This window comes from Homarus americanus, unplaced genomic scaffold (assembly GCF_018991925.1).
Source record: "Homarus americanus isolate GMGI-L3 unplaced genomic scaffold, GMGI_Hamer_2.0 scaffold30768, whole genome shotgun sequence".
In the NCBI taxonomy this organism is placed as follows: domain Eukaryota; kingdom Metazoa; phylum Arthropoda; class Malacostraca; order Decapoda; family Nephropidae; genus Homarus; species Homarus americanus.
In genome coordinates, this window is record NW_024746690.1 from 669604 (window position 1) to 691307 (window position 21704).

Below are 21704 nucleotides of genomic sequence, written 5' to 3' on the forward strand. Positions count from 1 at the left end.
TATTACAGCTGTACCAAAACAGAGATTATTACCATAACAGGCATGGAGCATAACCATGATAACCAAACCCAGTGACTTCCTTTTTCCTCCCGTCAAAACACCGGCCAAGTTAACTCTATCAAAACTCGCGCCTTTCGTTCTTCAGAGAAAACTTGTTATTAATCAATACAATATTAAATACTAGTTTTTCGTTAACCATTAACAGGTCTTGATACGTAATTGTTCTCAATATTATTTTCTGGAGTCATTCTAACGTCAGTTTAGTAATTACGAAAGAAATAATCCCGCTATCGTTAACATGCCAATGACGTCAGAGTTGGATGTTTAAACCAGTCAGTGGTCAAGTATGTTGAAGCCAGCGAACGACGATACCTGTAAATGCATTTATCAGGTTTTAATACGCTCATCCGAAATTGCATATATATATATATATATATATATATATATATATATATATATATATATATATATATATATATATATATATATATATATATATATATATATATATATATAAAAGGTGGAATAGGAAGGGAAGTGCAGTGCATAAGTTGCATTCGTTATAAGCAATACTATTTTCCGCAGAATAATTCGCGACCTATGACCCTATTGGTTTACCTTTCACTAAAATCACCAGGTTTCTCCCTCTCTCCCTTTCCTTCCTGTCAACCTCAGATGAGGCAAAGTATTTACACGACCCATTGACCTTCAATACACGATGCTAATGCAGGAGCGTCAGAAATTAATTATACCGGCGATCAATTCACGATTACTGGCCCTGGCTGCGTCACGTCTCGAGGTTGTGGTGAATGTTGTAAGGCGCAGCCCATGTTTGTGTCAAGGAGTTAGGTATTAGTAGTTACTCTGTCTATAAGTGCGGCGCTGGATATTATTTTCGGCCGTCTTTGTTTCTCCAACATAAACCGAGAATAGATTTGCGCATTGACGTCAAACTTGCTAAGTTTGATCAACGTGTAACATAGTGCATAAGATATGTATGCAAATCATGCCAAAATTGACCACGCGTTGCTATGGTAATATGGGGTTTTCGGAGTGAAAGAAAAAGAGGTTTCGTGGTTTAGTTTTTTGTATATACGTATATACTGTATATAATTTATTTTTTTTCTTGGGGGGGGTGAGGGGGGTTGAGAAAACAATGCCATGAACCTAACCTGTGACGATTACAACAACTTACAGTAACGTCACTATTTCGATATTTACATTACTTTAGTTCCTGGGCAGGTTTTGTATCTGCTCGGATGTTTTATATTCTTGTTAGTGTTCTCAATGTACAAGCAGTTACAATCATCAGGCTGGTACAGGATCGTGGATTCCTTCATAATCTCTCGTCGAGACTAATATGTCACGGGAGAGCTTTTCTTCTTCCCTTAACCTATGCTCCCTCTCTCCACCCTCATTTGTGATAAGTTCTTTTCACAAGCTGTATATTTCCTCTTTTCTTTTTCCCTCCTTCTATCACCCTATTTTCTCAGTCTCCCCCATCATCTCGTGTCTGTCCCCCCTCTACCTCCCTCCCTCTCCCTCATTACCTTCTTCTTGCGTGGGGTCCTCAAGCGTCGTCCCACCATCTCGCCAATGTTCAGGAGCTGCGGTGATTGTGGTGCGTGGTGATGCTCTAGCGCGTGGACCCCGTTGTGGTCGTGGTGGTGGTGGTGTAGGTGCTGAAGTGTGTGGATGTTGCCGTGTGGTTGGTCGTGTAAATGAGTCGTGTGTTCGTGGTGATGTCTGATGTGGTCGTGTGAGCGGTCGTGATGGTGTGAGTGGTCGTGGTAGTGTGAGTGGTTGTGGTGATGTCTGATGTGGTCGTGGTGGTGTGTGTGGTCGTCGTGTGAGTGGTCGTGGAGGTGTGTGTGGTCGTGGGATAGCTCTAGTAGGTGTGAAGTGTTGACGCTGCTGTTGGTAGTGTCCACGCGACTTTGATCAGACCGCCGTCGACGCCTACTTCGAGTCCGCCTGTGAGAGAATAGACAAAACACAAAACAATTAGTCTAAAAGTTTTCATACACATCTTAACAGTGAACATGAAATGATCCCAAACAAGCTGGTGTTAACATTATGTCCACAGGATATACAGAAACACTTGAAGCAACAGCATTAGGATTATGGTGTTATATATATCCTGGTCAAGCAGTTGGTGGCGATGCGAGGCTACTCAACCTGGCTATATTTAGGGGCAGTAGACCAAGCAGCAAGAGACAAACTAGTTTAAGCATCTTTATACTTACCCTTCCAGTATAATCAAGAATGTTAGCCTAAGTTAGATTGAGAGATGCTTGGTATTTTATAACTCCTTCGCTAGCATCCCCATTATCTTTCAACATAAGACATCCTCACTATCACCCTAACATACATCTTCACTATCATCCTAACACATCTTCACTATCATCCTCTGGGATCAGCATCATGTGGTGTTCCTCAACCGTGCAAAGAACAAGTATAAGTATCATGATTCAAGTGATAGAAAAACGCTCCTTGGAAGCGTCACGAAGTACTATCGAACCATAACCAGAAGTACCGAACATCACGAGCGTCAGCCATTCACTACAGGATCCTTACTACGCCACGTGTACCTTCATTTCCCTCACTTCCTAGAGTTTGTCTGCCGGTATCCTCATTTTACCGCACTGGACATTTTCTCTCCAACATCTAAACCACCAAAGCGACCTAAAAGCAGTGACTCTCGTGGAGCACCCTGTAGCCGAGTTGCCCAAAATTCACAGGTTCTCAATGTACTGCTTGGAGGGGCGGTGTGAAAGCCCGGCATGGCTCTGGTATCCAAGACGCCGGTGCCGCTGTCTAGGTATTGTCTTAGCTGGGGCTAACGATCCCACCCCCCTTACCGGCGCCAGCGATTACCTGTAAACAGACTAACAGTCCCCTTAGCTTACTGTTCAATAATAGCAGGTAAACATGAGAGCGAAATGACCATTCTTAACAACGCGTCATTTTCGTTCTGGGAGAAATTAAGTGTTTTTGGTCGTCACTTTCATTGTGGTTGACGAGCACTATGAGGAACACACACACATACGGTACTAAATCACCTGACCTAAAATGGTAGGTATGTGGTGGGTTTGGCTCTCTCCTGGTTGAGACGGATGGGGGCTTATACTGTACATAATATACATTCACTCAACAGGTACATATTAGATACACATATTAACTACATTTTCACACACACACAGGATACATATATTACATTTCATCTTTCAGTGAGTAGACAAATTACAGTCGTACATTCAGCTGACACTTGCCCCACCGGCCAGTACGAGAATGAACTCTCACTCCCTACCTGTTGGCTTCCCCACGAACGCTCACAGGTAAAGTACACTAATGTGTGATTCACCTTCATTAGTAAGGAAGGAAAAGGAAGGCAGGGGAAGGAAGAAGAGGGGGTGGAGGAGATAAGAGGAAGGGAGGAGATAGAGGAAGGAAGGAGAGGGGGCGGAGGAGGTAGGAGGGAGGAAGGAGAGGGGGTGGAGGAGGTAGGAGGGAGGAAGGAGAGGGGATAAAGGAAGCAAGGGGGAGGGAGAAGAGGGAGAGGATGTGAAGGAGGAGATACTCTTATTAATAATCAAATCCTGAATAACAGCTATTACAAAATCTTACGTTATTTTGTTTGTATAATGTAATGGGATGTGGGGAAACGGCAGATATCTTAAAACTCCTTCACTATCAACCTCACTATCACCCTAACACATTTCACCATTACCTTCACTATCATCCTAAACACATCTTCACTATCACCCTAACACATTTCACCATTACCTTCACTATCATCCTAAACACATCTTCACTATCGCCCTCACTATCATCCTAACATACAGTATATTCACTCATTTTCACCATCACCTTCACTAACACCCTAAAAGATATCATCACCATTACCTTGCCTGCATCATCTATTTTTTCACATGACTGCATAAGAGGTTATTCATAAGTTTGTATTACCAAAAACATTACAATATATTACACATTACATTGTCCATTAGTTCACGGTACAGCCTCCCCAACGACCCCTGGACGCCGCTACTCCCAAGCGTCGTCACTTGAACATCCCTCTCTCCCCCACCTCACTCTCCAGCCTCCAAACACTCACAGACTAAACTAGATCAATGCGCATCACCACCGGACGCTAGGATGAAACATATCTCCCGCTTCCGTTGTGGTGTTGATACTTTCTACTTATCAAAACACTGCTGGCAACATAAGTCATAAGGTTGAAATACCTTGTTATAGGTGACACTGACTTCATAGATAGGCGACATATTTATTTTCCACGGAGTCTTCCTAAATGACGGAAGAGACTTGAAATGTATATATTTCTGATTACTTTGAAAATTTCAGTATATGTCACTAGCAATATAATTACCCTGAGTCCAGGTAAATCAAAAAGGTGCCGCTGCACTCTGTGTACACTTTGGTGAAAAAATCACTTCACTATCACTGTTATACCTGCACTCGTCATCGTTCCTGTGGGCCAATATGCCTTTGATTCTAAATTAGTAGTTATTCCCGAAAATGAAAACATTTTTTATTTGTAAACATTATTGAGGACGCATATGTTTACCAAACGCATCCCGGCTGTCAACTGTTGGTGCGCTGGGTGGCATTCGTCTGCTGCCAGGAGGTGCGCTGGCGCAGAACAAGACCGATTCATTCTAATACCACATGGTTGGCTCGCACACCATTTCGTTTTCGTGTCATAAAATCAAAGTTCGTTCATTATATTACCCATACGAAGACAATCACTGTGCTTCTAATAATTTATAAGTGAATCAAAATAAAAAAAAAACACTTAGAGTGCATAACTATTTAGGACGAAAATTTCTGACACAAATACAATCTTTATGACAAAGTTTGGTGAGAAGACACGCTTCATCTCTAAAGCAAAACTCAACGATAGTACGAGTCATTAATACATTGCTTATTTATACATAATCTGATTCTCCGGTAATGTATAACCTAATTTACGTCTTAACAACTTAAAGCCTTATGACGAGATAATAGTGTACAGAGGGCACTTGGTACAGGCTATTTAAGCCAGCGTACCGAGCAGTATGGTACGACTGTACGTGTAGAGTACACGTGAGACTGGACCTGTGTTATATCTGCTGATATAACACAGGTCCAGTCTCATCAGAACCGTAAGCCATAGCTGAGTGAGGACCCCTCCCCCAGCTCACACTCTTGGCAATAATAGTAAAAGATGCAGTCTTATCTTAAGCACTGTTATTGCAGTTTTTGTCGTATTCTTTGTTAAATTAAGATTTTCATTCGATTGGTTGCAGAACAGTCCCCAGGAACCCATCAGTGACACCGACCTCTTGTATCCTCCAAGTCCGACAAGGTTTCTGAAAGTAATTCTCAAGACGTCAAAATACCTCTTGCAATTTCTTAGTATCAGTACTACTGTGAAGTCATTTTATACAACTAATAACATCACTCTTGGCAGAGAAAAAAAGGGGTAGTAAAGTCGAGGGGCATCCCTTGGGTAGCAGAAGAGATGAGATGGTGGCAAGAAATACCTTCCCAAGATCCGGGGCACGTCACACCATGCAGCTCCGGGGCACGTCACACCATGCAGCTCCCACGAGGTAAACAATCTTGTTGCCTTCATCCACCCCTCACAAGTTATGGATCATGTATAAAACTTAGGACACTACTACTGTCAAATGAAAATCCAACTTGCACAACATTTTGGACGAGACAAATCTCTTCCTCTAATGATGATAAAAAAAAAAAAAGGATCAGTACACGATAAAGAAGCCAGGTCTACACATTCCCGCGAGAAAAGGGTTAATATTCACAGGCCTGTGGTGGGTTGACGTGTATTTATGTGTCTCTTTATAGATATTCCTTTTCTTCTCTCTCCCGAGGCGGCCAGTGAGGTGATGTATAAACAAGATCATGGCATAATAATGTTGCGCCATGGTCTTCGTTTATGACCAAGCAGCAGCACAATGGGTCAGATTTGTTGCAATGGGCATCCAAGTAAACAGCACAGAAGGCCTCGCTGGAGCCTTAGAGAATCACTAGCTTTAGGTCTCTATTTTCTCCCCCATCCCGGCCCCCATGGTAACGGGACCTCCGCTTCTGTGGTGGGACTTGATTGAGCTCTCCCACTCCCCTTCCCTTGTCCTCAGCACCAATAACAAACTCCCTTCCCCCCATTCCTCTTCCTCCCTCCCATCCTGGAGACAAGATAAACACACCCGTGATCATAATTAACTCGGTTTCGTCTCCCCTCTTCCCCGTACCTCCAGGTTGGTGCCAGGTATAGTAAGAACACCATGCAAAGCTATTAAGTCAGAAAAATCCTTCCTCCGTGGCTCCCTGGATAGCAGCATGCCACCTCCCGCCCCGCCACTCTCCCAGCAGGGTGCGCGGAGTCACCAAGGATAAGCAGACATCTTAATTTCAACCAGCGTTTTTTGTTTTCAGAGGATACTACGCCATTAAAATGTTAATGTTAATATTTGGTACCGGTCCATTAAAGGCACACTATACCAAATCTTCGGTACACTGCCTTTATTGGCCCAAATGTAAAGTTGTGCACCCATTTACTGGTAGATGAACTGCAGGTGCCCTGGGAGTGAATCATTCACGCTTTGAACAGGAGGTAAATGTTGTATCTACTCGGCCGCTGTACCTTATGTTATCAATGAAAACTTCGACACTTCACCTTCGTGTCTTGATCATGATAACAGTGTGATCAAGACATGTCTAATGTGATAGAATAACACACAGGATTTAAATTTACGACCTAATAAAGATTACACGTCGCTGCCACCATGTGTGTGTGTGTGTGTGTCACAGTTCACATACTGTATGAACTGCAACTAAATAAACCTGACAAACTTTTAACATATTCAACCCGTGATTCCATTATTTACCATAAAACGTACACAGAATGCCTAAACTATTTACGTACTGCCTTTAATGGTAGGGAGTGATCACAGGAGCAGCAGGGTTAAGAACAGCTTCAGAGGCACTAACTACCATCACAAAATTGTGACCAAGTCCCAGGTTGCTGATATGACTCTCTGCCTCATTTACACACAATTGCAGGGTCTCAATTGTTTCTCTTACCATTGACAACACAACATACATATATTGTTTCTCACTGTTAATCTTTTTTTTCATTTTTGTATTTCTTTATGGTTCTTTATTATTACATGTAATATTATTACTATTATTATTATTACATTTTCGCCCTCCAGGCCCTGATGTGGGTCAGTGACCTCGGGTGGGCTAATCCCCATAAAAGAAAAAAGTCAACCAAACTCTTAAGAATCGCGCCAGCGTTCCTCCACTACCTGTTGCCCATCCGTTCACCCTCAAAGTTTACACCCAAAAACAAAATGGCAACACCAACAAAACCGAACTCTTATGACGTTTTTTTTCTTTATCTTGGGTGTTGTATTACTGTTTACTAGAGGCAGAAGAAGTATTGCTGACGTAGAGATAAAAATGTCTTCCTTCAGAATCAAACAGAAAACCTAATGAATGGAAATGGCAATACTGTTAGCACATAGTGAGGTGGGCCACTTATCGCCTCACCACAGCACCACGAGCCGAATAAACTGTTCACAGGTGTATGTAAATATAGAAGAAACGTCATATGTACACTCGATCAGGGACAAAAAGAAAAGCAAAAAGATTAATTGTAAAAGATTCCTATAAAAAAAATGGGTGTAAACATACCACCTGGCGACAAGCGAGTCATGCCTCCCGCTGCATGATTATAACTGTCCTTGATAAGATAGAACTAAACTGTGGCAACTACGCAATGAACCACAAGTTCCAGCCTAACCTAACATAACTAAACCTAACTTAACCTAACGTAGCCTTACCTAAACAACAGTCAATTTTGTGGCTCTAGTTGAAACTCGTGTATTTACTAACATGTTTTTATCACAGGTACTGAAAACACGCGGCTCAGTCAGTTATTGTCACTTGTCAGTACTGTACTAGTGTTGTGTCTGTGTGTCACTTAACATGGTACACACTGCTTCTGTGAGACCTGCTGGACTGTACAGTACGTGCACCACTTAACACGACTGTGTATACGTGTGTACCTTAAGAGACTCGCCTGGTTCGCATACTAGGTACTCGCTTAGTACTCGACGAGTGGGTCCTGCCTCACTACCTTTACTATCAACAGTACAGCAATTTTCTCTGTGTAAACCAACAAACTCCAGGTTCTTTACCATATACCGTGGCGGCAACGTTTAACATTACGTGTAACTATTTCAAGGTGCCAGAGCTGCCCCCATTTCTTTACCCTCACCCCCTAAGCTGGCCATGAAGGGAGAGGAAGGAATGGTGAGAGAGCCTGGCATACCTTGGCAGTGCGGCACCGTGCCTTGCATCATGCCACATGACGTCAAGCACGGGCTCGGGCTCCGGGACTGTGATTGGTCATGGTGGGAGGAGAGGTGAGGGTGTCTGGTCGTCAGTGCGGGAGGAAGGTAATGAGGGGGAGAGGTGGGTGGGGGCGGCGAGGTACCTAACCAACCTTCTAAAAATGCTCACTACTAAGAAAATGTTAGTCATGACTAGCACACTATTTACGGCGTATATCTCCCTAATAACTACCAACATATAACAGAATACTATATGGCTAAAACAGGGTCGAAACGTAAGGGATATTATATAACTACAGTATATCTGAACATAGTATATCTTGATATAAGGGTATTACTGTCCTAAATGAAATATGATCCTTGATATCTATAAGCCAGTATATAGAATATGACGCAAATAAAAAAACGATGACGGGAATGTGTAGGTTAAGTAAGCTGACTCGACAAAAAAATTCCACTCGTTCAGACGTCCCGACAAACTTTGCCAGCCGCACGAGTGTTGAGCAAAAAAAAAAAAAATTGGAAACAAACAAGAACTTCCATCAGTTTCAATTAATATCACCAGTTATTCCCGAAGCAGACTTCTCATAATTAAAGCTACTGAATGACCATCACGTAATAAATACCATCCTGCATAGTAACAAAATGTACCTATAATATCCTAACATCTTTACCGGTTACTTCATTGAGAGAATTAAAGTGGGATATTAACGACACTGTATGTAGCCTCTTGGTGACGCTGATGGGTCTACTAAGGCGGGAATACTGAATACCATCACCGGCTGCTTGACTAAGCTAGGTGGCAAAGACACTGAACATAGAAGTAATTGATTAAGTCAGTGGTTGATATTATGGCAGGAAGTGGAGGGTGGGAGGAGGAGTGAGATGGTTTGTTTTAAGGGGGGAGCATTTGTATCCCACCGCCTCCCCCGGAAAAGAGAGGGAAGCCAAGTAGAAAATAGTTTTAGAATTCTGGATGGTGTGTGTGTGTGTGTGTGTGTGTGTGTGTCTGTGTGTGTGTGTCTGTGTGTGTGTGTGTAATAGTCCACGAGTGATCACACATACTCTTGTGTGGCCATAAAACTGCTAAATATGGAAATTACAGTATTTCACCATCTGATTGACTAATACATATTATGGGGAAACGTAAACATAGGTCGCATTAACACTGTGCTTAAACATGTTATGTCAATTGCCACTAAACTAATACGAAGTGAGTAATATTTCTCAAGATGCGGGATGAGTCAGGGCCTGTTGCCAAGGTGATGAAGTCTTATATCACTAGGCCGAGTATTAGCCTTAATCATGTTTTCACACTATAAACAGAAAGTACAACTAATATGACTAACACGGTTGCTTCACCCTCTCAAGAAGCACCGTTTTAAAGGCACAAGCTCTCGCTATCCTACTACCATCTACAAAATCCCATCTACACTAACATAACTTGTTCTACTTTACCTTAAACTGATGACAGATCATTACAAAGGGCGAGCTTAACTTGGCTCAGTATTTTCTCATTTACAACATAAGTGAGTAGAACAACTAAACCTATACCAATACACATAATGGTAGTCTCCTAGAAAGACATCACAATATTAAAATACTGATTGTAAGTTTAGAGACAAACCCAAGATGCCGTGATGATGTCCCAGCACCAACTGATAACTTAATGTCCTCACCTCACAGACTATATAGTCGTACGTGTACACCCCTTGGCCACCAGGGGAGTACTGATACGTCGAAAAAAATAGCGGGAACGAGTCTGATCACACACACACACACTAAGGACACGAGGCATAAAGGCCTTTGATTTAATTACTGGCCCTTTTAAAACTCTTCAGGCAATGTTGATCCACGGATAGAGATAAGGAGGGCTGGGAGGCAATCTCTTAATTAAGCAGGTGTTACGGGTCCTCCAAAAAAGAGTTTATCACCAGTACACAAAGGCACATACACCACTGGTTAGCTGGATGTGGTGTGGCGAGTTCACTGATATTCTGCCTCACCACAAATGATAATGCATGATAACAAGATAAATATTACACAACGGAATAAATTTTTTATCAAATATTATGTTCAAACTCGGCATTATATCAGTCACGGGTCTTACACTTATCAACAGCCATCAAGATATTCCTCCCTCAACAGGTACAGTATATAAATCAAGGTCAGTGCGGTACTAATTACTACACTGTTAGTATTAGACTTGAGGGACTGGGCTGTATCACATCCTATACACAGCAAAACAAAACAAGTGTGGTCAGCTGATTAATTCACATTATTAGCCAACAAAGAAGCTCTTTTTAATGTAATTCTTTTCTACGTTAACATAAATATTAATCGTTATACAAATACAATACACGAAACATTATCATTATAAATTTTAAATGAAACTATTGCAAGAGCTTCAGCAAAATTAAAACAAAATCAGTATATGTTTCACGTTTACTTCTTCCATCTATCAAAAACAATAAAGTTGATATACAATAAAGCATAAGAAACTGGAGGAACAAGTGCTACGCTCATTCAAACTTAAGCGTGTGAAGCTGTGAGGGCGTGGAACACACCGAGGCAGACCATGATCGACACCGGTTGCGAGACATGTCTGTTGTGGTTCATACTGTACTGTTATCTCCATGTTTACTTGCTTGAGTAAAAAAATAAATTAAAAAGATATGAAGATAATTTTATTTCTGATTATAGTTCTACGTCTTCACGACAAAATAATGTAAGTATAACAATTTGGGAAAACTCGCACACCTAAATATGTCAATTGTAGTACGTGTGGAACTCCGGCGGATCCCATGAATATTAAACACCCCCTTCTTATATCACCAAGAGTTTAACCACGCTAACCTAATCTAACCCTCCCCCAGGTAGCGTTAGGGTGAAATACATCATGTGAAATACATTAAGGTTGTCTTAGTTTTAGGTAATTCACTCCGACAATTTTGAAAAGCGATACGTGGGTAAAAATGCAAATAGTAATAACACCCACGGTCATAACCTGGCAAGAAATCAACTCTACCAATATTTACACACACACACACACACAACCCATACGACTACGCACTGATCGCTATACGAACAGCCCAATCTCACAGTTCCCACCCATTGTAAAAATTGTCAACAACGCCTAGTCAACCAGCCAATCATACTTTTGCACTGTTACAATGTTGAAATTCCCTGTTGTATGAACTAGGTTAGATTAAGTAAGGAATCCCCCAACTAATGTAACAATTACTGAGAAAAAAAAATCACGGCTTATTTGGTAATCTTTGAACTGTTAACTATTATATTCGTGAATAATGTAAGCAACAGCGATTCTCAGTACACGAATCATTCTGTATTTCCGTGTAATTTTCAGTCCTGACGAACACAAAGGCGGAGAAAGCCTCCTAGTCCTCCCTCGATCGATATAACATTATCCTTATTCACCCTCTCCCTCTTCCACTCTCTATCTCTGATGCACACACACACACACACACACACACACACACACACACACACACACACACACACACACACACACTAATTCTGAAACAAAATACTCAATCTAGAAACAAGAAGCTCTAGAGATTTCCTAACACGTAGAAGCGAGGTGAGGGTAAAGGGTAAATATGGTACGCAACCCTCTCTCCTAAATCCCCCTTAGTTCCAACCAACCCTCTCCCCTTCCCAACACCAATCTGCCCCTCTCTCCCCTCCTTCAAAGCCCAGGATAGCCAACAACACTAGCTGGGAGGTAAGGCTGGGTGCCAGAATCAGCGGTGGGTGGAGGCGCAGATGGTGGTAAGTGCTCGCTTGGGGTCTTGGCCAACATACTCATCTGGTATAGATATGACGCTGTATTCAGGGAACACTAGTGAAATATCATGGGTGGTGTATGGTAGTGACTGGTGTGTGGTAGTGACTGGTGTAGGGTAGTGACTGGTGTAGGGTAGTGACTGATGTGTGGTAGACTGGCGTAGGGTAGTGACTGGCGTAGGGTAGTGACTGGAGTAGGGTAGTGACTGGTGTAGGGTAGTGACTGGTTTAGGGTAGTGACTGGTGTAGGGTAGTGACTGGTTTAGGGTAGTGACTGGTGTAGGGTATTATACATGTTGAACTGTATACCTATATTTTCTATACACATACTGACTCAATGTAAACTTGTATGCATGACGATTAACTGAATAAATATCAATCTTTTATTCCATAGATCCACGTAACAACTGATACCTGGTAATATATTATTTTGATTTTCCGAAATTTGAAGAGTGGTGGGATGCAAAGTGCAGTGGAGACGGTGAACCCTAACCTAACCTAACCTAACCTAACCTAACCTAACCTAGACGTTGTTTGTTTACCTCAGGGGATTACAGGACGTGGCATTGGATTTTTTTTTTATTTTAACATATAAAAAAAAGCTCTCAATCTAACTGTACCTCCACTTTCAGTACTTTGAGAGAGAAACTTCAGGAAACTGTTCAAAAAATTAGACAGACAGACACAGACAGACAGACAAACCAGTTAAAAGATGAAACAAACACACACGATTGGTATATAATAGAACTTCTATACGCGGAGGAGATAAAAGAAAAAGAATAAATGATAGCGATGACCAAATTATTTCTCGTTATGGCTGATGCGCGCGACCTGGGATGAAGAGGAGCCATTGTCGCGGAGGGAGTGGGGAGGGAGGCCTATGATAATGACAAAATAAAGGATCACCTGAAGCTTAACACACCCTAGCTTATGTCACCTTAAATTAACCATCCTAACCTAACCTAGCCTCTTCCGGTAGCATTCGGGTGGTTAATCTTTGGGGGGGGGGGCTACTCACGTATTCTAAAAATAGCTCTCTCGTCTGGCACATCAGTAGGAAAAGACAGACATTGAGAACTAATGACATAAGCGAGGTTGCCACACCCCGCTCATTACGTATTCATGACAGACCTTGATCATTCACCCCTCCCCTGGCCTGCCATAGTCAGGATTCTCAAAGAGTTGGCATTTAACCGACTCACTGAGGTTAAACTATATAACATATACACCCAACCCTCGCAGCGCAGTTAATAACCAAGAAACTTAATTTTCATGCAAAACTCTAAGAAAGACTTGTCATAAATATTAATCTCTTCATCAAAAGCATACATATTTTTCGTTGCAAATAATTAGCGCAAGCGGAGTGACCCGGTTGAGTGCTACACCTGGCAGGCTGGGTCAGTTTACAACAGTGCTGTGCACAACACTGGTTGTAATCGCCTGAGCAGCGCTACCAACGAAAACTACACATTGATCAACACTGACACACTGCCGTCATGACGTCACAGCCCACTACACCTCTGACTCACCCCGCAGTTGCCGAAAGTTTCATTTCATTTTCGATTTAAGTTACCACTTTTTTTGTTACTTACAAGTGCATTAAATAATAATATATACACAATATTCTTGGGCTTAAATATTGAATACGATACAGCTTTTAATACGATAATCACCGAACGCAGGCGTACGTCCTGGTGATAGAACGTGATAAGTGATAACGTTTTCCACACCGCTTAAGTGTACACAACAAGGTCATTATTTTTCGTCAGTTCGAATAGTTACTGGCTTAAAACACACGTAAACGCGCTTATATACTATCACACCCTGTATAATGAATCCTTAAAACAACTGTATTTCGGTAATTACATCAACCCATTTAAGGGAACAAAAGATATCCCTTAAAGGATCGTTGCCGCACCCACTATTGAAAAAAATCGTCTAAATATCTGGAACGGATATCCTCATTACCTAAAAACAGGAATACAAGGCGTAAGGCGTAAGGGCAATATGCAAATTAGTTTACATTTGCTTTATTATAGCGGCATGTTGGTGGTCGTTGGTTCTGCCTGGGAGTAACTGGAGGCCAGGCGGGGGGACACGTATGTACCCGCTCACCTGTATAGATTTTACGGGATTGCCCTACGACGCTTAGCTATGTTAGCCTGTGTGACCTTGGCCGCATTTAGACATTGATCCAAATATTTGTTCTATAGAGTTCTCCATGAACCACAGTGCAAAATATGACATCAGAAAACAACTATAACAACAACATTTTTGAAGATACAGATGTTCATAATTGTAAAGATTTTAGATCAACTTTCGCTGTTATCCATATTATTTGTATAAAATAACATTCTGCTTTATTTATCCATATTGAATACCTCGTTATACTTCCACTGTTAATCATTGGCATATCCCACCTACCCCGAGTATCAAGATCTATTATAACGATTACTGGATATATCCTCCAGGTAAAATATAACACCATATCGCATATCTAACCAACCATCTTATATGCACGCTTCCTCACAACAAATTACACAGCATTATTGTATATTCTAAACAAATTTACTATATTATCATAGGTACCATACTCTCTTATTTCTCTCAACTTGAACGTGATAATTCTCAGATAACCCTGCGGTCCCTGAAACGCCCTCTGGCTAGGCTGTGTGGTGTTGGGTTGCAGTGTGATGTTATTAACCTAAATTCCTCCTATGAACACCACAACCCCGCCATACGTGCTACTAAAATGAATAATTTCTTTTGTCAACACTAACAACACTTACATTAAAGTACTTATTTAAACTATTTAAATCTACACCTTAAGTCTGGGCGTCACATAAACGTCTAGGCCCTGGAGGTGGGTAATATGGACTGTTACTTGGGAAACGATTTAATGCTACCAACACATTAAAAAACTCTATGTAAAAACAACAACAAATGTAAATTAGCGATGACCAGTCAGTACAATATCGATTTCCTAAAAGTTTTTTTTCTAATAAAGATTCACTTGATTATATATAAAATAAACAGCAATAAAAACGGTAGTGACCACAAAAAGTCACCCGGAAGACGCAGGCAACAAGAACTGGTTCCGGGGGCGCGACGAGCTCACCTGCCCCACAAGTGCATTACGCGCTGTCTATCTCAAGGACAACCAACCTTCGTAATTTTCAACATTCCAAGCGTAATTGAGGAAAAAATTACTCGACACTTAACATTATCTGGCACATACAGTAGGTGAGAGAACACTGCATATCATTATAAATTGTCATCATAATAAAAATAACACTAAAACAGAAATTTCGAGAAATAGATGTTAAAATCCCAACCCCGTTTTCTATACGTTAAAGTAAATGCCATATATTGAAAAAGTATGAACGGATTATTTTCAGTAAAGTTCTTTTGTTTACAAACCCCTACTGAAATTAATATATAAACGTTTATCAATCTTCTGCACAAATGCCTACGATGACAGGTTAGGTACAATTGCGAGAAAATTGTAGTAATGCAGAAACAGCATTACTAAGATAATAATAAGCATCTCATATTATATACAGTATCGAACTAATAAGTAAAAGTTATATAATTATCACAAAGACAGTCTAAAGAAGGCTAATGCACGAGTTACATGAATAAGGAAAGTAACTTACACTTTTTGTGTCTGGAGAGCAGGTAAATGTTGCCAACATGGTGAGTTGTTGCTGTGAGGCTGCCACAACACTTTGGTGGTACCTGGACTGGTCTGAACTACACATCGTCCGCTCATCAGCCTTTGTTTCACGAGAGGAAATTTAAGAATCGAGTTTCTTCGCTTCTAAACAATACGAGGACAGGTAAATACAGCCACCCATCTTGTTCTTGTGCTAAAGTTGAGTTTCTTGAAAGCTAAAGCTTACTTTAATGGGAGAGGATATAGTAACGGAATAAAGTAAATATTGAATGACGGTAAAATAACCCTTTACTGGACAGGTACCCACCAAGAGGATGAGATAACCAACTCGCTGCAAGACCCAGACTTCTTAGATGATCAGCATGTGTTCGGCTTCTTGCACCAGAGTACGGGTGTGTGTGTTTAAAAGGGGAGAGTAACAAGGTACTCTAATAAATGCTGTCACGTTTTCATAATGCACTACATTAGCCTCCTCCCTTAACATTCTATACCCAACACACCGCAGCCCGACCCACCAAATCTCTACCCACCCACGTCACGTTGCCCCTATATCACTGTACTGTACTGAGAACCCAACGCAACCCTGCCCACCAGCCGGGCTATTATACGCCTTACTAAACCACTTTAAAACAATATCGTGTTCCGTTTACCCTCTACTGGTCTGTAACACTTCGCTCACTACCCATGCCTTCATTGTCACAATACATTTTAGTCTCCACCATGTCTCCTGCCCGCCACAACAACTGCGTTCTTGACCTATGCATTAGTTTTCAAGTTAGTATTGTAATAAATGTTTTCTGGCGCTGCTTCAAGCAGTTGATACATTTATCAAGTATTAACTTAACCCTTCGGCTGCGGAGGGTTTTCCCTTGTTTAATATCGTCTGGCGGTAGCCAGAATAAAATGAGTGCTGGAGTCGCACCGAAAGGATAAAACCATACCCGCAGCTATTACCCACAAAATTTATTGATAAACCTTTAGTGATTAAAAACCTTTAGTCACCCTAATTTATGTAACAGTATAATCTAGTACATTCCACAAAGTAATAATAGAAGTTATAGTACTTCTATTTTCCTCTACTGTGAATGATTAAGGCTGTTTTTATATAACCAGTTAGTGCTAGAGATGAGATGTGGCGACACCTGGCAAAAAGATCTGCCAGCATGGCGTCAAGGTCGTGTGATACTCGTTGTTGAGTGTTGTCATCGCTCGCTCCCTGCTGGGGGTCTGACGTTCTGTAGTAATATAGACAGAATTCGTACAATTCATAATTTTCGCAATAGAAGATTGTAAGTTTTCAGTTCATCTCTTAATTTCTGAAGATTTTTTTTTTTTTTTGAAGTACACATTTTAATGCTGTTAACGAATTACGAAAACATACACTCCGAAAAATAACAAAATCTGCCACCAATATGAAAAAAAAAGCCTGACGCCCAGGGAGGTGGGCAACAAACCCTCATCAATTATTTTAATCACCACGTATTTTTGCGTGCGTAAGATAAAGGGGTAGGAACAATGAGGGTTTTGGCAACCCTTTTACCGGATGTCAGTAGTGCGCCAGCCTGCGTGAGAACGGTGGGAGCCTGGGCCAAGGGTGGGTGGGTGACGTTTGGTCTTTGCTATACCTGTACTAATCCATCCATTGTACAGGTGGCTAGAGCAACTGTCTGCCAAGCTATGATTGGTTGGAGTGAATGACATCATGTATATAACGTCAGAATTTTTTTTTGCAAGATCTCTCAAGATAACAGCAGGCAACCAAACTTTATTATGTAACCAAACTATGCAAGTTTGGGTATGGTAAGAATTGCTTGACTAGGTTAGATTTTTATTACTTTCCAAAGTCTGCTTTAGAAACGTCCTCTAGTTGGCTGTTTTATCTTTACAAGTCGTTAATAAAAGAGATGACCTTACTATTAATAATAAATGGAGAAAAAGTATACCGTATGAAACTGCAGCTGGGAGAAACTCTGATAAAACCGTGACCGTAAAGCGAGTGCCGAGGGTAGGCCAAGCAGCCTTCCTCTACCTTGACCTGGGGTATAGTCACTACAGAGTGTGCTGCTCACCCACCCACCTCACACACCTTATGGCATTATTAACCTGAACGAATGAACGCAACTTTCCCTGTTTCAATACAATACTGTTGCCGTGTGCATGGTCTGTTAAGTTCTTGTAGTGTAATAGATGACTCACGGTTGACTTATTAGGGATGGATTGCCTCACCCTTCAGTTTATTAAAGTAGGTATACACAGGCCCATAGGGGTGTCCAGTCACAGTTAAGTGTCCTTGGTATGTGTGTGTGTGTCACTATCAGGCATGAAACAGTGGACAGGACTTGGTGAGGTAGGCGGGCCCGGGTTCCCTCCACACAAGCACAAACATGATCACATCCTCCCTCGACACACTTCCTCAAGGGCATCTCAGCATCGATCTGCAACATGGGCCATCGTTGCGTTTTGCATTGGTAATTAGTTTGTAACTATGACATATAAGGAATACAATGCTCTCTAACTCACACATGAACTATCCAAGCAAACACTACTCTCCACAAAGGCAGCGTACGCACGAGCAGATGACTGCCTGGCAGGCTAGGCTTCTGAGCTCAACATGACGCAATATTGCACCATGGATGGCCCTCCAACCTTGACAGGCTTCGTCCCCCTAACCATCGTTTCCTCTTCTTTTTTTTTAACTTTCACTAATATAAGTTTCATTTGTTCCTGTTTTAACTCTACTGTCTCCACTGATTCCAACACTTGAGTTTCTTTGTTTTATGATTCGCTGTCTCTTTCGCTGATTCTGTTTCCCGCCACCAAGACCTACTCAGCTGATTTTCCTTCAGAGTTTACTGAAAGCAATAATAAACATTGACAGAATGGAGAAGCTGCATATACCATATACATTAAATATATAAATATAATAGTTCCCATGAAATAAAAACATCTGAACAAATCAAATACTTACATAATAGAGAATATACACTTACCTGTCCCTAAAAATGTATGAGAATCGTTAATATGATGAAGGAACACAAACATGCACACACAGGAACCACACAGCTACTTATTAACTACCCGTCACACACAAGCATAAACCCTGACATGCTTTGCCTAATATACTTACTCTTGTGTGGTACATGTGCGATATTTGTTTCCACTCCGGGTTTCCATGTAGTTAGCGTCTTCTCTAGAAATTAAAATAAAAATTCATAGGATGTTAAGAGTGTGTAGTTAGAAGAAACACCAGGTTCAGAAGTGTTGTGGAAGTGTTACTCCCTTGAATCATATCCGGTTCACTATACACATAAGAGGGCAGTTTTGTGGTTAATTGCTTAGTGTATTTACCACTATGTATAAGTCAAGATTTTTTAAAAGTAATGTACAGTTATATATTCCGTTTAATGGGTAATAACCTCATTTAAATTCGTTGTTACTCCAGCTCTCACGGTCTTCTCAAACTAAGGACTCGCGGACATTAACTGCTATTATTTTACAATGGCATATTTCTTATAGTAGACTATCATAGCTCATACAGGCGTATGTCCCTTGATGTGGCAGACACCATGTGTGTTTAATGAGTGTCTGCCACACCGAGATGAGGTGGGGTGAACGGGTTCCTTATAAATAAGTACAATATATATTTTACCTCATAATTTGATGATTGGTGAAACTAACTTTGGCTATTTCTAATAATGATCAGATATTTTAAATTGTATGTCAAACAGTTATAGATCCTCCAGTACGTGTGTAATTCTTCGATTTATCACAAATGGAATGGAATAACCTTCACCTCACTCAGTATGTAACGTGAACTGGATACAATTATTGTTAGAAGGAAACTATGTCAACACCACTTGAGATACGTACTACATGAGTTTGGCGTGAATTCATGTCATGACATAACGCAAGTGCAGTTGTTTTCCACACCTCCTGAACACAAGTAATAGTGGAGAAACTAAAGCTACTAGTGTCAAGATGCAGTATTAGAGGCAAAAGATGAAGAAGCTCATTAGCAAATAAATAATATCTTCAAAAAATAAGAAACAAGCTCAAACCTACAGTCACTTAGTAAAGTTTGTAAGACAAGATGCTTGATAAAGATAAAAGTATTCAAATAAGGTAAAACAACAACTCACTAATACGAATAAATAACTTACCTGACATGATGAAAACTCTAGTTCAAGATTTCATCTTATTCTTCGGTCTAGTTCACCCAACTGTTATCTAAAGTTTAGAATGTACAAAAAAAAAATCTCGAGCTGCCTGTCTGAATACACACTTGAGTGATTCTTTATTTACTTCTGCAACACGACTCTCCCGTCGTTTGCTGCCATTCATTCACACTGTTAGAACAAGTGTGTTCTTCTGTGGCGTTCCAATACCACAACACAGCCCAAAGGTGGCCATCCGATACGCTCTTGTAACTTCACACGAGTCACCATCATCCATCATTAATACTTCTAATTCCGCATTAAAAAGAAAGGGTGTAGACAGGTCCTTTCAGTCCGCCACTAAACACAACAGGCAATAATTAAAGTATAAATAGATTATATTTTGTACATATGCACACAGAACAAGGCTACTCTATCAGCAGTATTCCAGTGGCCTTCAGCTTATTTATTGTTTAACTACAGTGTTAAGAGTAAGCCCGTGACAACGACTACTAATACCCTGAATGTTTACTCAAGGCAGAGGGATGGGCCAGGCATTCTAACCCAACACAGTGCAGGTTAAGACAAAAGGCTACATCTGTGTTTTAGTTTTTGTGTAAACACCACAAACATAGGAACTTATCGATATAAAACCAAGAAACAATGAGGCAACGCGTAAACTTAATATTATTCGCTCGAGACACGGAATATGGGTAAACTCCATGTTCCCAAGCGGCTGACAACAAAGGAAAGAACATAAGTAAACTCTGTGATTCCTCTGTTGGCCTTTAAAGAACCAATGGGGATACCAGTGTAAAGGCAGTTTATTTACACACTTCTAGCAAGACTGGTCGAGCAGGTGAAGCGATGACATCACTACAGGTGCGGCCTGCCCCCACCCCACACACGCATTTCATAACCAAACATACAGTATAAACAATATGTCCGGTTATTCTCTCTCACACACCTTCGAGTCAGTCCTTATTATGTAAGTTGCAAAGACGAATGTATATGCGCGTGTGTGTGTTTTGCAGCGCGTCATGACGTCATCCCCAGTTGGTTGCCCATCCTCAGGGTCATCACACACACAATACTTGCATTACACAGATTGAACGATCTGTAAACTGTCATAAAACAATAAAAATTTCTCAGGGCAGGATAACTCCATTTATGAATGAAATCAATCGTGGGCAGATAAGCACCGGGGTCCAGATTCACACGTATTTTGTCCTCTCCTGGTACTAAAGGTGACAGTTTGATGGGTTCTTTTACCTCTCTGGTTACGAGGATAATTAAACGGCAGAACCGTAGAGCTTTCTTTACCTGGATCATTAGAGTGAGTATATAAGCCTAGTGTCAAGTATCTCTGGGTGGGACGGTCTGCGACACCAAATATTGCTGTTGTTTACGTAAATATGTTGACTAACAGGTCGTTGCCGCCTCAACATCGTGAACATACTACTACGTCACTCTTACCTCACATACACCGGCTGGCGCCAAATATCGAATGGACCGAATTCTTTTACAATATATGTTTTAGTGGATTAAGTAAATGCGCATCATCTGGCCATTTAGGATCTAACAGAAATATGACGATATTAATGGTACTGAGAGCATTGTTTATTAGTTTTTCCATCAAATATCTACCCGACATGATTGCCTTAGTCAAGTGAATCTTAT

The 21704-nt window shown here is 41.0% G+C and overlaps 1 protein-coding gene across 5 annotated transcripts in view; it reads right to left on the reverse strand.

Moving 5' to 3' along the window:
- Positions 1-21704, reverse strand: part of LOC121879401 — an 81378-nt gene that overhangs the window by 56152 nt on the left and 3522 nt on the right. For 3 of the 5 annotated variants that reach the window (XM_042386022.1, XM_042386024.1, XM_042386025.1), the window contains 2 exons: positions 18998-19060; positions 1551-1974 (listed from right to left, as the gene is read on the reverse strand). In XM_042386022.1, coding sequence (XP_042241956.1) covers positions 1551-1974; positions 18998-19060 — 487 coding nt within the window. Of the gene's footprint in view, positions 1-1550; positions 1975-4247; positions 4596-18997; positions 19061-21704 lie in introns of those variants that run through there. The other 2 variants (XM_042386027.1, XM_042386026.1) reach the window with 2 other exon arrangements.